The sequence below is a fragment of the Ambystoma mexicanum genome, chromosome 1p, assembly GCF_040938575.1.
Source record: "Ambystoma mexicanum isolate Mex_15411 chromosome 1p, UKY_AmexF1_1, whole genome shotgun sequence".
In the NCBI taxonomy this organism is placed as follows: Eukaryota; Metazoa; Chordata; class Amphibia; order Caudata; family Ambystomatidae; genus Ambystoma; species Ambystoma mexicanum.
The window spans coordinates 1,116,472,187-1,116,492,041 of NC_090921.1; the positions used below are offsets into that span (position 1 = coordinate 1,116,472,187).

Genomic DNA, 19,855 nt, shown 5'->3' on the forward strand with positions numbered 1-19,855 from the left:
TAGCAATTGCTTGTTTTTGAACCTTTGTCGTAAATGCCCCCAAGACGATCTGGGCCTCAGACCTCCAGAGAGAACCATCGAGTCAGCAATCAATTCTGGTGGAAGGAAGTGCTTAGCTTGCTGACTGAGACATCAGCTACTCTGTGTCAAAGGGCATTCATAGAAGGGGAGGTTACCTTGATGGTCTACAATGAGGACTGAAAGAAGCCAAAGATAGTACTTCCAAAATTGTTTAAAATGTGGACCAAACGTGACAATTCTTCAGATTCCAAGCAAATAAGCACTATTTACTTACCTAAGGGACTGCTGCTTCCCTTTCTTGCATTTTCATTATGGTCCACATAATGGGTCTCTTCCTTTTCTTTCTTAGGGAATGAAAATGCATCGGGTCCTGCTATATGAAAACATAAATTAGATTATACTGGAGCAGCAAGCAGACATAAATATTAATGACAAATTGAGGAGTATCTATGTGATGGAACTTAAAATGAAAAGGAAGGATTCACTTCATAGTTCCATGGAATGTTCATTATCCAACATGTACCTAGCGAACACCCCATCTCCTCATGTATATGAAACAGCCTGGGAGATGATATGCTAATGTGCACATATTTACCAAAAGGCCTTAGCTGCTGGTGTGTATGAAGAGAAGAGTTATTGTCTATAGCACATCAATCACATGAGCAGAAACGTACCAAGAGAGGGAGGCATGGAGTTAAAATGGGACACAATCACATGCATAGGGCTTTGCAAAGACATGATTGATTGCAGATTGAATCGTTTTACAGAATTAGCCAGCAGTAATGTATTAAAAGGGTGTATCAAGTGAGTGGAACGCTGGAAGGTTATGAATACAAACTTGATTAATAGAATATAAAGCTACTGGCTGATTCCACTGAGTGAAGAAAAAATTATTCACCTGTGTTGTGGCTAATACTTCCTATTGTCAAGCTGTTATCGTAGTCCATGCAATAGGTCTCCTCTTCATCTTTTATGTGGATTGAAAAAATGTCATGTCCTGTTAGATAAATACACAGATGTAAGCAGAACAGTCTAGCATAGAGAACTGAATATCAATCAGAAGGAAGGAATGCGCTTGTGAGGTGGGAGATTAAGAGTGTACTGTGCCACTGTTTACAGTTATACGAAAGGGCCTTTTGCACTGGCATGCACTGGGGGTGGGGTGGAGTGGTCTGTGGCTGGTACCGATAAATATGATCATGCTCTAGCTGTCTTAAAAGACTGTATTGTGAAATGGCAAAGTGCATGGAAGAGCTTTAAATAACTGAGTAAGCATGCAATGTGTGGATTTGGGACTGCATGTGGGGTTTGATGTGGGCGTCACATTTTATAACACTCCTTTATGATTCAGAGAGGCTTTGGGGCACATGGATGCACACCGGCTACTTGAAGATCAATCTAGAGGCTGCAGACTGGAGATTTCCCCAGAGACTCTATGCATCACCTCCCACAGCATGTCTCCTATTATCGCTGCACATCTGCTACAGCCCAGGTCTGGGTTAAGGTAGTAGCATGTCTGCCCCTGCACCTGGCACACTGACTCCCTCCTTGTTATGGAATCACACACCTTCCCAAACCCTTTATTGTTTCATATTGTTTCAGGCACTAAACTACCTTAAGGCAGCAATGTTCCAGCGGATCTTCCAGCAAAGGATGCGGGTCGAGACAAAGAGATTTGGTATGTCAGCCTAGGATCTCAGATACCATGCTCAGGAGCCACAATACAGTTTATGTTCTTACATAGAGGGGAATCCCAATTGCAGTATACAAGAACAGTTGTCAGTCTTCCCATACACACAGAGGAGACTATACCTTGAGCTACTGAGCCGCGTCCGTGAAACACTACTTCTGCCTGACTTCCAAATGGTGGTGCAACCTCTTCAGCCTTCAACAGTCTCCATGCAGCACCAAATTAGCAAGGATTTCCAACAGGAGACTGTAAACATCCATGACTAAGTACTTATTAGATTAGAAACAACACTCGGCCGAGAATAACTGAGAAGGGTTAATACTATCACAGTCCAAAAGAAAGTGTAAACAACCTAAAAAAAACAATATTGGACATATAGGGTAATCAGCCGACCTATAAAACAGCACAGGGACCTGTCGAGTGTCACTGATTGCAGTACTGACCTGCATGCTGAGACTAGACAGAATGACCCAGTGAAGAATAACCAGACCCAAGAAAACGATGTTTAAGTAACCTAGCCCAAGAACCTCGTCTCAAAACAGAATGGTTTCAACAAAGTCAGACAATAAAAGTGTAGTCTTATTTATTAGTGACATTACACACTATCAGAGAGGAATTTCTCAATTTAAAATGTCTCCTCTCCAAAAAGGCAAAATGTTTCTTAACACGCCCTCCATGCCCCTCCTCAATATCACTCAGAGCCCTGAATGTCTTGTTTGTTTTGAATGGATCACGACTCTAGGCTTTATTTGTTAATTATGAATGCAGCACCAGCCGTGAACTAGGCCAGGGGATCGACCTAACCCACCAGTTCTCCCAGAGGTGAGGCAAGCTTAGAGGGTTTCTAGGTGGTTGTTTGTTCACCTTCCTGTCCAAGGCTCCAGCAGCGCACCGCAAACCACTCTTACTTTCATCCTTGCCCCCTTGACATAAGCTCATTCCTATGGGGCCTACTCAAACCTCCCCATTCTCCGACTCTCTAACACCTCTGTGTACCTTTCCTCAGTGCTCTGCCACATCTTTGTACTACCTTCCTCCTCTCACAGAGTACCAACCTCTTCCTCCTCCTCGTCCTCCTCCTCCTCCTCCTCTTGCCCTCTGCTCTTCTCTTTACCCCCTCCTCTGATCCATTTCACTACCACTCAATTCCTCTCTCCTACAGCACCATCATATATATTTACTTTACCTCCTCTACTCCCTCCAACCTTCTTCAAACTCAACTCTTACACCTATGTGCTGCCGTGCTTTCTCATATAGGGCCTTCTCCCATCACCTTGGGTCAAACTTGTGTGAGAAAACTGAATGAGTCTCCCTGGCTTGTGCCCGGGAATCTGCAATCCAAGTGGCCAGGACACTGCCATTGCTATTGGATCCAGTTCCTGGGGGTGGACAAGTGAGGGAGGGCTGCCTGGATGGGGGGTCCTCTGGGATTGGGAGTGGGACACTGACGGGTGAGACGCGGTATCCCCCTTCCTTCAATACCTCTTTCCCATCCTACCACGTAGGACATTCGAAAACACTGCCCCCCGCCCCCCTTTCCTAGCATGAACACTTTCGCACAACGGACTAACACCAGAGCCGGTTACCTGACATGTCCCAATACAAGGGTCAGACTAATTCAGGCAATTGATGAGAATCACCCTGAAATCATGGTTCAATAAACACCCTTGAACTGTGATCATTGTGTATGTCTTTACTGTTTTCACCATGTGTTCTAGCAAGTGTGAGGAAGGGTCTGCACCTGGGTGTTCTTTTTCTGAATAGAGTGGGAGTGATTAATTTCAAATATTCATTTTACCTCATGCATCCGATTGAGAAGCATGGACTTTACACCTCCTCTGGGCCACAGCTTCAGAAGAACAAGTTACTTACCAACTGGTAACATTCTTTCGACTGGATGTTCCACCAACATATTCCACATCTTTGACATGTAATGTCCACAGCTGTGCTGCTTCGGAAATTTTTTCGACAGAGGGCGTCTTGCATCGATGGCATCGGGTGGATGTCCCTCGAAGGCCTCACCGGATGTTATAAATAGGACACACCATGCGCCCGTAGCCTCAGTTCATGTTTTTTCATCCATAACGTGTAACATGCTCGTACACAACTGCTGCTTGACTGCGCATAGCCTTGCGGGAACGTAAGCTGCAATTGCATAGGAAATTCTTCAGAGGGGCAGGCTTGGAGGGCGATGTGGAATACGTTGGAGGAACATCCAGTCGAAAGAACTTTACTGGTTGGTAAGTAACTTGTTCTTCGAATGGATTGTGTCCTCCAACGTATTCCACATCTTTGACAGACTCCCAAAGCAGTATCAGTGAATGAACGAGGGCGAAGAATTTAGAACACCCAATCAGATGGCAGAATAAAGCACCGCTTTACCAAAGGCCATATCCTGACCATAGAGCTTATCCAGGGAGTAATGCTTCACAAAGGTGTGGATGGAAGACCAAGTTGCTGGGTCACAAATATTTTTATCGGGAACTCCCCGCTGCAGGGCTGTGGATGTAGCCACGCCCCTAGTGGAGTGAGCTTGCAATCCCTCAGGAGGGTCCTTGCCCGCCAATCTGTAGCATTCAGTAATGGTGAGGATAATCCACCTGGACAAGGTCTGTTTGTTAACAGCCTGGCCCAATCGGTGTCCAGTGTACCCCACAAAAAGCTGGTCGTCCACTCTGACCCTGGACATCCAAGAAATATAAAAGCTCAAAGCTCTCCTAGGGTCTAACCTATGGAGTCTCTCCCCTTCCTTACCAGGATGATGGGGGGAGGATAGAAATCAGGAAGCATCACTTTCTGGCTCAGATGAAACTACCGTAGGTAGGAAGGACCCACGTACACTCAGCACAACCCTTTCCTTGTGGAATACAGTCAAGTGTGGCTTAGACGAAAGTGCCTGCAATTCACTCACTCTGCGAGCAGATGTAACTGCCACCAAGAAAACCGTCTTGAAAGACAACAGTCTCAAAGGACAAGAGTGCAGTGTTTCAAACGGAGCACCCATCACAAATTTCAAGACCAAATTCATATCCCAAACCAGCACCTGAAACGGGGACGGCGGGAACACATTCGTGAGCGCTTTTAGAAATTGGGAAATCAAAGGATTCTTAAAATAATAACATTCTTCAGACAAGCGCTTGAAAATAGACAGCGCCGCCAGGAACCCTTTAATGGTACCCACCTGAAGACCCCTGTGGGCCAAAGAAAACAAGAAAGAACAAACCATCGGAATAGAACACTGAAAAGGATCGACATTGTGTCCCCTGCAACAGTCGCAAAACGTACACCAACGTTACAGGGATTTGGTTGCCGGCCGCCTGGCGGGACGCAACACCTCCATCACGTCATCCAGGAGGTCCCAATCCTTATATCTTAACCTTTTAGAAACCAAGCGTGAAGGATGAGAGTATTGACCCCTGGATGGAGAACCCAAACCCCCTCCCCCCTCCGCTCGAGAGAGAGAAAAAGAGAAAGAGAGAGAGAAAAAGAGAGTAAGAGAGAGAGAGAGAGAGAGAGAGAGAGAGAAATAAAGAGAGGGAGCGAGAAAGAGAGAGAGAGAAATAAAGAGAGAGAAATAAAGAGAGAGAGAGAGAGAGAGAGAAAGAGAGAGAGAGCGAGAGAGAGAGAGAAGATCCTCTCTGTGTGGAAGACAGCGTGGCTGATTGACCCCTGGATGGAGAACCCGACCCCCCACCCCCCTCCGCTCCAGAGAGAGAAAGAGAAAGAAAGAGAGAGAGAGAGAGAGTGTGAGAGAGAGCGCGAGAGAGGGAGAGAGAGAGAGAGAGAGAGAGAGAGAGAGAGAGAGAGAGAGAGAGAGAGAGAGAAGATCCTCTCTGTGGGGAAGACAGCGTGGATGAATGCATCCTCTAAGGCTCCTCTCGGAGGAAATTCCCTTGAGCAAAATCTCTCGCACTGTCAGGAACCAGGATTGGAAATGCTGGAGTCGCTGGAAGTTCAGACTTCGATGAACTTTCTAGTCCTCACCCAACATGGCGCCGGCGCCTATAAATCTAGGCCCCGCCTACTACTCGGCGCGTTGTATCTGTGTTTTGTTTTCATTCAACGCTCCGAGACTTGTGTACTCATTCTTCCCTCCTGTACTGCTGATTCCTCTACAGCCCTCCTGTAGTAGCCTGTACTACATTTATACCCTCTCTTTCTACCTGTCCTCCTTGGTTCCGTACTTCTATTTTCTTTCGCTTTCCTTTACTGCTCAGCTGTTTGTTTTCCTCCTCCTGACTATTCTAGCTCGCCTACCGCTCTGTGTAGTCGGCTTCGGCTCCTCGTTCACGGAACCCTTCCGTACTCCTTGCTTACCTCTCTGTCCGCTCGACTTCTGCCTCCTTCTTGCTGGCGGTCTCGGCGCCGCATTCGGCGGAGCTTATTCGCCTACCGCTCTGTGGGGTCGGCTTCGGCTCTTCTTTCACGGAACCCTTCCGTACTCCTTGCTTACCTCCCTGTCAGCTCGACTTCTGCCTCCTTCTTGCTGGCGGCCTCGGCGTCGCCTCTTGCGCCGCATTCAGCGGAGCCTAATAAGGTGTCCCCTTTTGCTTCTTCTCTTGTGTGTATTACCGTTAACTTACTTCCTCCTTCTTTTCTCTCTCCGCTACGTTCTTTATTCCTCGTTTTCCAACCCTTTCTTGGTTATTCTTCCTTCCTTACTTTTGTAGTTTTTTCCTCCTAGCTCTCTCTCTTCTTCTTTTTATCCATTGTTATCATTATCCTCTTTTTGGATTGTGTATTCCATGATTACGATTATCCCGGACATTGTACCTGAAGATCTGTGCCATCTCTTGAACTCATCATCTGAACCCATCTATGATCTAGGGTTTTTTCTGCCTTCGAGCTTTTTCCCTAGTACTGAGGCTGGCCCCCTGGGGTTCCCCTAGGGCAGGTCTTAACCTCTGTCAAGATGGCCTCCGGAGGGGCCAGACCTTACCTACACGAAAAGAAGGTTCGAGCACCTGGAGTCAAAGGTTCAAGGACGAAGAGAAGACCCCAGAAGACTGAGACTGAGCTTCAAGGATATACCTCAGGGGAGTCAGGTGAGGAGAAAGGGGAGGTAGATTCAGATCTTGACAGAATACAACGCCCAACATCTACCATGGCCTCCTTGGAACAATACCAAGAATTGGTGGCAGCTATGCAGAACCTTACGGCAGAAGTCCAGGCGCTGAGAACAGAGAATATCGCTCTCCGACAGCAGGTAGTCTTACATAGGGATGACCACGGCGATCTACCAGCTATGCCCCTTTCTTTCGGCAAGTATGATGGTCATCCGGGAGGATTGAAGGACTTCCTGGACGCCTGTAATGTGTATTTTGCCTTTCAAACCCATGCCTTTGAATCCACGAAATCTAGAGTCGGATTTATAATAGCCAATCTCACAGGGAACGCACTAGCCTGGGCTACCCCGCTGGTAGCCAGAAACGACCTCTCCTTGAATGACTATGATCGTTTTGTTGTAAACTTCAAGGAAAAATTTGACAGACCCGAAGTATTCTACTCTTCTCTAGAAGCCATTTTGGATGTCATACAAGGGAATACAGACGTCCAAACTTACATATACCGCTTCCAGAGATTGGCGGCTAAGGCAGACTGGCCAGACTCTGCTCAACAAACCATATTCAGAAGAGGACTTCGCGATGAAATCAAAGATGAGTTGGCTCGTGTGGCCCGACCAGTATCCTGCCAAGATTTGATGACCTTTCTCTACAGATAGAATTCTGTTTGACGGAACGGCGACGAATCAGAGGTACCCCTCAATCTATCAGTCTAACTAACCATTCTCCCACAACCAGGACAAATTTCACTCCTGAGGAACCCATGCAAATAGGGGCCACCCGAGGACCTCTCACTCCTGAGGAACGCAAACGTAGAAGGGAAGCCGGATTATGTATGTATTGCGGATCCTCTAAACACTTATTAAGAAACTGTGCGGAAGTGCCTCCTAGGCGGAAGGAAAACTTCAGCCCCCGATCTACTGCAAGGAAAGTTTCGGGGGAAGTGCCAAGTACCCTTGCAACCACTCAAGAACCATGAACAACCCTGAGGAGAACAGTCTGATGGTGTTCCGAGTTAAATTGTGGTTTTCCGACTCTGGTCCCACAGAGGTGCTTGCCATGTTAGACTGTGGAGCAGCCGGGAACTTTATGGACTCCAACTGGGCACGGGAACATCATGTATCCACTAAACCTAAAGTTACTCCGATTCTGGTGGAAGGGGTGGATGGCAGGCCTTTGTCCTCCGGACCAATTACCAGAGAGACGATACCCTTAAGGATGGAGCTGAGTCATCATTCAGAATAATTGGTATTCGATCAGATCAGAGCTGCACATTTTCCTGTGGTCATTGGAATCCCTTGGTTAAGAAAACATAATCCTCACATAGACTGGAAGGCCAATAAGGTGAGTTTTAATTCACTCTTTTGCAAGTCGACCTGTCTGAACCAGTCTGTATTCTCCACATGGGAAGAAGTGACGTCGGGTCCGGCCCTAGGTCCGGCTCTAATCGCCTCGATTCCAACACAGTATCAGGAGTTTTCTGAGGTGTTTTTAGACATTCAACCCCGGGAATTGTCTCCCCACAGAGCAGAAGACTGTGGGATTGACCTTGTTCCTGACGCTGTGGTTCCATTCGGGCGGATGTATCCTTTGTCTCTCCCTGAAAGGAAAGCCCTGCGAAGCTACCTGGACTCCAATCTACAAAATGGGCTCATTCAAGAGTCAAGATCCGCCTGTGGAGCCTCATTGTTCTTCATTCCGAAGAAGGGTAGCGCTGAATTACGCCCATGCATCGACTATAGAGGGCTAAATAAGGTGACGATTAGGGACAGGTATCCCATGCCATTGATCCGAGACATCCTGGAGGCGGTACAGGGGGCTATTTATTTCACCAAGCTGGATTTAAGGGGCGCGTACCACCTCTTAAGAATAAGACAAGGGGATGAATGGAAAACGGCATTCCGCACTCCTTTTGGACTATTCGAATACAGGGTGATGCCTTTTGGCCTTGTCAATGCCCCCGCTGTTTTTCAGAGGTACATGAACAGGGTATTTGCCGATATGTTGTTTGTAACAGTTGTGGTGTATCTGGATGATATCCTGGTATTCTCCCAGACGTTACCTGAGCATAGGTTACTGGTTAAGAGGGTACTACAGCGACTTCAGGATCACAAGCTTTTGGTTAAACCCGAGAAATGCCAATTCGAAGCCACTTCGGTATCCTACCTAGGATTCATTTTGTCCGGTAAGGGCATAGAGATGGATCCCATTAAGGTGAAGGCTATCAGGGAATGGAGAGAACCCAGCACTGTCAAGGAGCTACAAAGCTTCTTAGGATTAGCCAACTTTTATAGGAGGTTTATTCCCAATTTCTCCAATGTAGTGCTTCCGCTTACTTCCCTGCTAAAAAAGGGTGTCAAGTTCATCTTTGGAGAGGAACAACAGATGGCTATTCAAACCCTTAAGGAGTGTTTCTCCTCTGCTCCCATTTTGGTACAGCCGGATCAGACTAAACCTTACATTTTAGAAACTGAAGCGTCAATAGGGGCAATAGGTACCATCCTCTTGCAGAAGGCTGCTGATAACTACGAACACCCGGTGGCATATTTCTCTAAGACCCTTACCAGTAGCGAACGAAATTACTCAGTCCTGGAAATAGAGCTTTGGGCCATCAAATTAGCTTGCCAAGAGTGGCGCCATCTCCTACAGGGTGCAATCCATTGTTTTGTGATCAGAACTGACCATCGTAACCTCCGGGTTCTCCAACAGATGGAATGTACCAATGCCCATCATGCTCGATGGGCTTATTTTTTTTTACAGTTCGATTTTGTATTGACATACATTCCTGGCTCTGAAAATAAGAAGGCAGATGCCTTGTCACAAAGCATTGGGAACAGCTTAGGGAATTACGAAGGACATGACCGTATTTTCCCCAATCTCAAGGTCTTAGTATCTACTGTTTCCTTCCTCCAAGATCTGGTACCTCAATATCAGACTTGCACAGAGCTCCCTTCTACAGTCATCCAAGGTAGTGATGGGTTATATTACCATGAGGACGCTCTTTTCATTCCTACCAAGAGACTCCAGAAACTCATCCTATCCTGGTGTCATGATTCTCACTTGACGGGACATCCTGGCATTAGAAAGACCTATGAACTACTACAAAGAGGTTTCTGGTGGCCAAATTTAAGAACGGATGTATACCAATATGTTACTTCATGCTCGATTTGTGCCTCTAATAAATACCGAACGGGTAAGCCGCTCCGTCTCTTGCAGCAACATTCCTTGCCGTCACGACCATGGGAACATATTTCTACTGACTTCATTGTCGATCTCCCACCTTCTGACGGCATGACGGTAATCATGGTCACAATAGATTCTTTCAGTAAACTGGCCCACTTTTCTGCATTCAAACAAATACCTTCAGCTTCAGAGACCACAGATGTCTTTCTCCGAGACATAGTCCGTCTGCATGGGTTACCCCGGACTATAGTATCCGATCGGGGACCTCAGTTCACGTCTAAATTCTGGGCTTCGCTTTGTCAGACTTTGGGTATTCACCAAGCCCTTTCCTCGGGTTACCACCCTCAGAGTAATGGGCAGACGGAAAGGTTAAATGCCAGTCTGGAGTAATACTTGTGTTGTTTTTGCAGTCCGCAACAAGAAAGGTGGCACCATTTCCTTTCGCAAGCAGAGTTTGCTTACAATAATTTGCTGCATACCTCAATCCAAATGAGTCCTTTTTTGTGCACCTATGGGTTTCATCCCCAACACTTACCTGGGCTCAGCTCTCCAACCACAAAGATCCCTGCCTTGGATGGTATCTTGCAAGAATTACATGAAGTTCATGAACTCGCCAAGAAGGCACACCAGGTCAGTCAACAAACTCAGAAGAGATGGGCAGATAAGAAAAGGGGATCTAATCCCAACTGGGGATTAGGACAATTAGTCTGGATATCTACCAGATTTCTACCTAGATGGGTTCATGCTGGAAAGTTTTCCCCTCGATTTCTTGGACCATTTCCCATTCTACAACAAATAAACCCTGTTGCTTATAAGCTCAAACTGCCAGCCTATCTCAAGAGAGTCCATCCGGTTTTTCATGTCTCCTTGCTCAAGGAATATAAGGAAGATCCGTTCCTTAGACCCATTCACAAGGGTCGTGCCCAGATAAGACCGATTCCAGAAGGATATGAAGTGGCATACCTGGTGGATTCCAGATACCGCAAGGGTCGTCTCCAATACCTGGTTAATTGGAAAGGCTATCCAGTGGAAGAAAGGTCCTGGGAACCGGTAAGCCATATTCATGCACCCAGACTTCTGAGAAGGTTCCATCGTCTCCACCCGGGCAAACCCGGGGGTCCCCCGAGAGGAAGGGGGCATACTGTCAGGAACCAGGATTGGAAATGCTGGAGTCGCTGGAAGTTCAGACTTGGATGAACTTTCTAGTCCTCACCCAACATGGCGCTGGCGCCTATAAATGTAGGCCCCGCCTACTACTCGGTGCGTTGTATCTGTGTTTTGTTTTCATTCAACGCTCCGAGACTTGTGTACTCATTCTTCCCTCCTGTACTGCCGATTCCTCTACAGCTCTCCTGTAGTAGCCTGTACTACATTTATACCCTCTCTTTCTACCTGTCCTCCTTGGTTCCGTACTTCTATTTTCTTTTGCTTTCCTTTACTGCTCAGCTGTTTGTTTTCCTCCTCTCCTCCTGACTATTCTAGCTCGCCTACCGCTCTGTGTAGTCGGCTTCGGCTCCTCGTTCACGGAACCCTTCCATACTCCTTGCTTACCTCCCTGTCAGCTCGACTTCTGCCTCCTTCTTGCTGGCGGCCTCGGCGTCGCCTCTTGCACCGCATTCAGCAGAGCCTAATAAGGTGTCCCCTTTTGCTTATTCTCTTGTGTGTACTACCGTTAACTTACTTCCTCCTTTTCTCTCTCCGCTACTTTCTTTATTCCTTGTTTTCCAACCCTTTCTTGGTTATTCTTCCTTCCTTACTTTTGTAGTTTTTTTCCTCCTAGCTCTCTCTCTTCCTCTTTTTATCCATTGTTATCATTATCCTCTTTTTGGATTGTGTATTCCATGATTACGATTATCCCGGACATTGTACCTGAAGATCTGTGCCAACTCTTGAACTCATCATCTGAACCCATCTATGATCTAGGGTTTTTCTGCCTTCAAGCTTTTTCCCTAGTACTGAGGCTGGCCCCCTGGGGTTCCCCTAGGGCAGGTCTTAACCTCTGCCAAGGTGGCCTCCGTAGGGGCCAGACCTTACCTACACGAAAAGAAGGTTCGAGCACCTGGAGTCAAAGGTTCAAGGACGAAGAGAAGACACCAGAAGACAGAGACTGACCTTCAAGGATATACCTCAGGAGAGTCAGGTGAGGAGAAAGGGGAGGTAGACTCGGATCTTGACACACACTTCCGGTTGGCACCGGTCATAAACAGATCCACTTGAGGCGTTCCCCAAAGGGCGAAAATCACCAGAGGGACTTCCTGAGTCAACTCCCTCTCATGGAGACCGTTCTCTGCTTGCTCAGAGCGTCCGCCGCCGCATTCTCCTCGACGGCTAGATGGACTGCCGAGAGTGATATTCCTTGCTGTATCGCCCAGAACCAGAGCTGTATCGTGTCTCTGCATAGCGGGAGTGACCCTAACCCCCCTTTTTTGTTGAGGTAATGCACGGCCACTGTGTTGTCCGTCATGATCAGGACACGCTTGCCCCGCACAGACTACAGAAAAGCATTCAGGGCCAACCTGATGGCCCTCAGCTGCAACAGGTTGATGTGGAGTTTGGACTCCGGTCAGATCGTCGGCATGAGCTCCCCATCCTGTGAGGGAAGGGTCCATCACCACCGTCAACCTCCGGCCACTGTTGCCAAAATGGCGCCCCCTTCATCAGATTCCCTTCACTGGCCCACCACCTGCGAGACCAGGAATGGAATCTGAACGGGATCCAACATCTTGCCTGAGAATTGCGACCACTGCATCTTGAGAACCTATTGAAGGGATCTCATCCTCAGTCCAGCCTCTGGCACCAGAAAAATGCAGGATGCCATGAGGCCGAGCAACCTTAAGAATTTGAAAGCTGGAAGACTCAGGGCACGTTGAAATTTGTTGACCATCTGTACAATGTGATGAGCCCTCACCTTGGGAGGCGAGCACTTCCAAGGACGTGTCCAGCACTACCCCGATGTACTGGAGCTGTTGGGAAGGTGTCATATGTGACTTCTTGAAATTGAGGGAGAAGCCCAGCTTGTGAAGGGAGTAGCAGGTGAGGCCGAGTAGGTCCAAAGCTTGTTCGGGAGAACGTGCTCGGATCACCCAGTCATCCACGTAGGGGTAGAGGTGAACCCCCCCCCCCTCGTCTGAGAATCGCTGCCATCACCACCATTAGCTTGGTGAAGACCCTCGGGTGGAAGTCAATCCGAATGGCAAGACCCGAAATTGAAAGTGCGATTTGCCAGCTGCAAACCTCGGGTATTTTCTGTGCTTTGGATGAATCGGCACATGTAAATAAGCATCCTGTAGGTCCAGAGACACCAACCAATCCTGAAGTCGAAGGGCCTGAAGGACCTGAGAAAGAGTGACCATCTTGAACTTTTCCTTCCTGAGGAACTTGTTCAACCAACCCAAGTCCAAGATGGGTCTCAGTCCCCAGTCTTTCTTTGGAATCAAAAATATGGGTAATACCATCTCTTGTTCCTCTCCGCCACAGGCACTAGTTCTATAGCGCATTTCTCCCGTAGGGTCAGGAAGGAGCGGATATGGAAGCTTCAAAGAGAGATTACCTGGTGGATTGTCGTGAGGCTGCTTTAGGAAGGGAAGGCAGTAGCCGTGGGCTATTGTATCCAGAACCCAGGCATCCGAATGTAATAGCTTGCCATTCTTCGGGATTATGAGACATTCTGCCCCAAACCGGCGAACAATGGAACATGGCCTCATAGCTGTTTTGGACCGGCTGTGGCAGCGTATGAAGGCAAAGAGGCAGCTGCCTGAGCGGCTTTGGCACCTCTATTTCCCTGTCCACCACGGGTACCTTTACAGTTGCCCCTTTGATTAGTGGCTCCTCTCGTTCTACCAAAAGAGGAGTATTAACAAAAGGAACCCACCCCTCCACTGTTGTCCCCTAGGATGAAAAGGCGGAGGTTGACGCATAGCTGCCCTCATAGATTTAGCAGCAGCTTTTGAGGTCTGCAACCTCTCAAGCCTCTCGTCAGCCTTGCTGCCAAACAAATGAGAGCCATCAAAGGGCATGTTCAGAAGACAGGCCTGCACATCCGGAGCAAAACCTGACTTCCACAACCACGCAAACCTACATATCACTGTGCTCGCAGCCATGGACCGGCTAACACTATCAGCCGTGTCCAACCCAGACTGAAAGGATTCACACATGGCATCCTTGCCATCTTGCACAAGAGCAAGGAACCCATCCCTTTCTTCCCACTCAGGGATATGCTCAGCCGCTAGAGAGACAATTCCATAAAGTGTGTGAAAACCTTGCCATGGCACAAGTGGAGTTGGCCGACTTCAGCGCAGCAGAAAATACCTTGTGTCACCAACCATCGAAGCACTTGTCGTCCCTATCAGGAGGGATGGTAGGGTACACCGCCCGCCTCATGGTGGCCATAGCCGCATGAACCATCAAACTCTCAGGAGAGGGGTGAGTGGATAGGTAGCTGGGGTCGCTCCTGGATGGGCGGTATTTCTTAGTTAACGATTTGTTGACCGCTGGAAGAGCCTCCGGGGTCTGCCAAGTAGCTGCAATCCTTTTTTGCAATGCCAAATGAAAAGGCAACACTCGGTCAGTGGACGGACCCTGATCCAAAATATCAGTCGGGTCATCCTGATCAAATGCAACCGGAGGACCGGACCACCCGAGATATTCTGTAACTCTAGACATCAACCTCCTATAAGAGGATTCAGCATGTGCCCCAGGCTCTGGCATACCAAACTCCACCTCTGGAGACGTGTCGAGGCAACTGGCATCATGCAACGACTGACGAAACTCCTCCAACTGACTGTCCTCAGAAAATACCATGTCAGGAGCCTCATGTGTTTTAACAGGCTCAAACACCATATTTGACCTCTCCTCATCCTCATAAATATCGTACTCTCAGACTTGGCAGCAGTTAGAGATTCACCCTTGAAGTCTCCCACCTCCTCCGCCTCCTCACCTGTGGATGCTTCGTCAGATGAGTTCTCGGAAGAAATGTCTCTTCTTTCTCGCCAGGAGTTGTTAGAATTTTCTTTGCAGGTTTTAGGATAAGCTCTTCTGGAAGCCACACTTCCTAAAAGCAATAAACCGGCAATAGGGGCTTCCAGTGAGTCCACCCCACTTCAGGGAAAAGCCTTACTGAAAAACCCTGATGTAGACCTTCTGTTGATGGTATCTTGAATCCCAGGTAAATATGATCTTTTCTCTGTGTTGGTTACTTTTCCGATTGTAAAGACTACAATTCCCAAGATGCACCGGGACAGGATGCGTGGCTGACAAGGAACTTGGATTCAACTGAGTGGAATCGGAGTCGCCCTAACCAACAGGAAGGGAATCCAGAAGGTAAGTGGAGTAGGAGGATGAGGAAATAAGTATCGAAATAAAGTAGGCGGCACTGAACCACGGTAACCGTAACCGCTACTGAGCCCAGGGAAAGCGTTAAACAATAACGCGGAAGAGGCGGCTCAGGAGCAGAACAAAAAGGAGGAAGACAAAGAGGGGGGAACAGAGTTAGAATGGAGGAATGAGTGAAAGAGTGTAGTATACGGAACATTCGAGCTGCGTGTAAACCCGAAGGGAAGCGCAGGGTTGCAACGCGCCGAGTGAAGCTTCCGACGCGTATTTAAACATGTCATCAAAACAAGGACAGAACACTAGTATGCTGCACTAGCTTCACTGAAGCGGAGATGGCTAATCCCTTCCTCCATTGCTCCCATAGCTTCCAGTGGGGACGATTCATGACACATGCAGAGAATTAAAGTACTCCTTCCTAGGGACAGGAGCGGCCCTGGAATCCACAACAGGCCTCACCGTCTTGGATAACGCTTTTCTCAGAGGATCTACATTACCAGGGGCCTCCTCTGGCAAATTCCAGCCAAAAAGCCCCGAAGGCGTCGAGGGCGCCGATGGCTTTGGCGTCAGCGTCGAAAGCTCTGAGGGCTGGATCAAAGGCAAAGCCCTGACAGCCGTATTCGACGGACACACGCCAATGGTGTCGATACCGACCTCGAACCCTTAACAGATTTCTGCGGTTTCGCGGGGGGCAAAGACCGAGACCTGGATCTGGCACGTCTCTCTGGCGATACACCGGAGCCTTGTCCGAACGGGACCTCAGCGGTTCCCGATGTCTATCGTGCCAAGTGCCTGGACCCGAAGGAGTGCGAACATCGGACCGAGACCGTTACCTACCAGCTTCTTCCAAAGGCGTGGACGGAACTGTGCCCTGGGATTGAAAAATCGCCAGCATTTGCTCCCTGAATGCCTCCCATTCCTCAGGGGTCGAAGATTTTGTGAGACAAGCCACTTTCCTCGCAGAGCCATCTTAGGACGGGGAAGGCGACCAGTGGCGTCGGTTCCGGGAGTCCCGAGAAGAGGAGGATGAGTGGCGGGACCCAACCCGTGATCGAGATCCCTGGGACTCCTTCCGATGAGGAGAGTCACCCCTCAAATCGTCGGTGGAAATACCCACAGTTTTCTGGGATTTTCGGGGTTTAGAAACCTGACCTACCTATAATTTCCCCTTACGCTCCCACAAGGCCTTGGCAGTCAATGACTGGCACTTCAAGCAGTCATCGGTATCATGACTTTCACCCAGACAGCACTTACAGTCCCAGCATGTCTTAAAACCAGACCACAGAGTTGGAGGGGTAGACAATGAAGACTTTTCTTTCAAAGAAGATCACACGAGGCGTGCCGAGTTCTCGAAGCAAACCCGTTTGTGGAAAAAATGGAATTGAGGCTCTGTGCGCCGTGCGCCCTATTTATAACATCCGGTGACATCACCCTCGACAGAGGCCTTCGAGGGACATCGACCTGATGCCATCGACACAGGACGGCCTCTGCCAAAAGAAATTCAGAAGCAGCACAGCTGTGGACATTACATGTCAAAGATGTGGAATACGTTGGAGGACAAAATCCATTCGAAGTCTGCCGTAATGGTTTTCTATCGCACATGCTCAGAAGCACCAAGCACCACAATTGCTCTGCACAGCCAGCTCTTGGAAAGCAGGTTTGATATCACAACACAATTATGCAGTCCAGAGGGCAGTACATTGCCCAACTGCAATGGGCCCATGTTAAATGGCTAGCAGGATCACCATTCTCATTCCCCTGACATTGATATTTTATTTGTATCACGCTCATACACAAGTGTTTCAGAGCGCACCGAGGCAAGAGAACAAGGGAGAAAAAAACAACAATCTTAATAGGCCCAGTGACATTGAGAACACGCAAGTGCATGGGGGAAGGCGACGGGAAAGTGCAAGGGAGGAGGGGAGTGGTGGAAAGTGCTGAACAAGAAAGATAAAAATAAGTAAAAATAAAACATGAATAAATAAATAACAAAAAACAACACAGTGGTAGTGCAGCCAGCAAGTGGCAAGTGCTAGGAATAAGGCAACAGGCAGGGTGTGCCTGAATAAGTGCAGAGAAGAAAAGGGGGGGCTATAGGGTTACAGATACATACCCCCGTGCAAGGGATTGCCCATAGGCAGTGCGGATGGGTGGTAGGGTGAGCAGGAACCTGGTCCCTAAAGACAGAGGGAGACCAGGTGCACAGTGCCGAGAACAGAACAGATCAACAGGGGAGAGGAGGAGAGAAGGCAGACGCAGAAAGGAAGATCTTGAGGTGCTTCGGGAACCAGAGATGGTTCACCTCAAGTTTCAGAGTGGAAAGGGAGGCTGTTCCAGAGGGATGCCCCAGCCGAAGAAAGATCTACCCCAAGCTTGTTTCTTAGAAAAACACCTGACCCGAGGGAGTTAGAGGTGGAGGAGCAAAGGGCACACGAGGGAAGTTATTTACGGAGGGACAGTTGAAGGTATTTTGGACCCAGGCCCCCAAAAGTATTGTGAACAATGAAGAGGGTCTTGAATTTAATGCTTGCAGCCACTAGGATCCAGTGAAGAGACATCACGGCTGGAGAGATACGATCCCTTGGCTTGAGGCCAAGGACAAGTCTTGCAGTCTTGTGCTGGATACGTTGAAAAGGGCGGAGAGTACAAGCAGGTAGATTTAGAAAGAGGCTGTTGCAGTAGTCCAACCCTGAGAGAACTTGGGCTCGAGAGACAGTGAGCTTCTGGGTGAGGAAGAGGAAGGGCAGAATACCTCTGAGGAGGTGCAGTAGGAAGCATAGAGTCAAAGATTAACCTGAGGTGCTTGGCCTCGCAGGTGGGGGTAGGAGGATGGCCAAGGGAGGCTGGCCAGAGAGTGACAGGGAAGGAGGGTGCAGGTGTGCCGATGAGGAGGATCTCCGTTTTGCTGGCATTCAGGCAGAGATTGTTGGCGGCGCACCAATCATGAATGGCAGATAGGCATGAGAGAAGACGTGGCCAAATGAAGCCTGAAAATGAGTTGAGTGTCGTCAGCATAGCACTGGGAATTTAAGCAGAAAATGGTAATGCGGTGGGCGAGAGTTGCAAGGGTTAAAGAGCCATGGTGAGAGGTTGGACCCCTGGGGAATATCGTAGGTAGAAAGGGAGGACCCAAGTTGGACCTGTGAGGGTTAATCAGTGAGGAAAGAGGTCAGCCAGGCCAGAGCATGATCAGTGATACCCAGGTTGTCACAGAGCTGGTTGAGCAGGATGGTATGGTTGACTGTGTCGAAGGCAGAAGAGAGATCAAGAAGGCAGAGGTCAGAGGGAATGTTAGAGTCAAGGTTGGAGAGCAAGTCTTCATGGATGTTCAGGAGAGCAGTTTCCGTGTTTCTGGCAACTCTAAAGCCAAACTGATGGTCGCGAAGACAGCCCACAGAATCAGAATGGAGGTTAAGCTGAGAGATGGCCAGCTTTTCCAGGAGTTTGCCCAGAAAATGAGTAATGGAAATTGATTGGGCGATAGTTAGCAGGGCAAGAAGGATCAGCTGTGGGTTTCTTGAGAAGAGAATGCGATGCACAAGAGAGTGCTTTAGGGGGAGGGGAAGGCTCCTGAGGCAAAGGAGAGGTTGCAGAAATCGGCCAGGAGCGAGGGTGTCAATGTGGTCCTTTATGGTTTTAGAAGAACAGGAATGAACCTGCTTTGATGAGACTTTCATAGATCAGACCTGTCTAGCGACCTCATCAGGAGAGAAAAAAGGAGAAAGAGGGTGGCTGAAGGAGGGTCTTCTTACAATCTCTTTCAATCTCTTTCCACACCTCGCCTTCTATTTATGCCAAGAATGGTACTCACGAATCTTCGGTTCTTATCCGGATGTTTGTAGAGAAGAGAGAGACGTCCCCCCAGGAGTCCAGAGACCGTGAGTAGTACTCTGTGCACCTAGGGGGCCACCCTCCTGGGAAACCCTCGTGGGGAAGAAAACCCAGAATCAGACAGGTTCCGATTGTGTAGAATGGTAGTCCGCAGGATCAATGAAGAGTAGAATAGTGAGCTTGATGTTCAATTGAAGACTGGATGCGGAATATGAATAATCCAAGGTAAGGAGCTGGGGAAAACCCCCAACAGTGTCGGGAGAAGCGAACTGTCACTTCGAGAGACGAGACTCCTGAGGTAAGAGAGGAGAAAGAAACAAAATGACAGCAGGAGGAGAGGAGCCGCGGGAGGGAGAAGCCGACGGCGGAAAGAAGCAGAGAGAGGTAAGTGCAACAGAAGCTGCGAGCACAGGAGTGGCAGGCGCCGGAGCGGAGAAGAAGATGCCGAGAATGGCTAGCAGCAGCTAACACGGCAAGCCGTGTGGAAAAGGAAGCGGCGAACTGCCAAAGCTTGGTAGGCGCCAAGCTGAGGACAGGCGCTGCGAGCAGCTAATACGGCAAAAGCCGAGCGGGGAAAAAAGGCGCCGCAATGCCAGGGTCGGCAAAGCTGAACTGAAGAAGGAAAATGAAAATGCGAGGGAAAGGAGTGCTGGAGAGCACAGAACCAAGGGTTAGGAAGCAATGCATACACGGGAGCGAGTAGCAACGCAGAGTGTGTTAGTATTCCTGTGTATAAGTA

At 48.6% G+C, this 19,855-nt stretch overlaps 1 protein-coding gene across 2 annotated transcripts in view; it reads right to left on the reverse strand.

Moving 5' to 3' along the window:
- Window positions 1–19,855, reverse strand: part of LOC138449261 (zinc finger protein 684-like) — a 697,253-nt gene that overhangs the window by 39,815 nt on the left and 637,583 nt on the right. For both annotated transcript variants that reach the window (XM_069604757.1, XM_069604756.1), the window contains 2 exons: window positions 920–1,018; window positions 296–394 (listed from right to left, as the gene is read on the reverse strand). In XM_069604757.1, coding sequence (XP_069460858.1) covers window positions 296–394; window positions 920–1,018 — 198 coding nt within the window. The remainder of the gene's footprint in view (window positions 1–295; window positions 395–919; window positions 1,019–19,855) is intronic.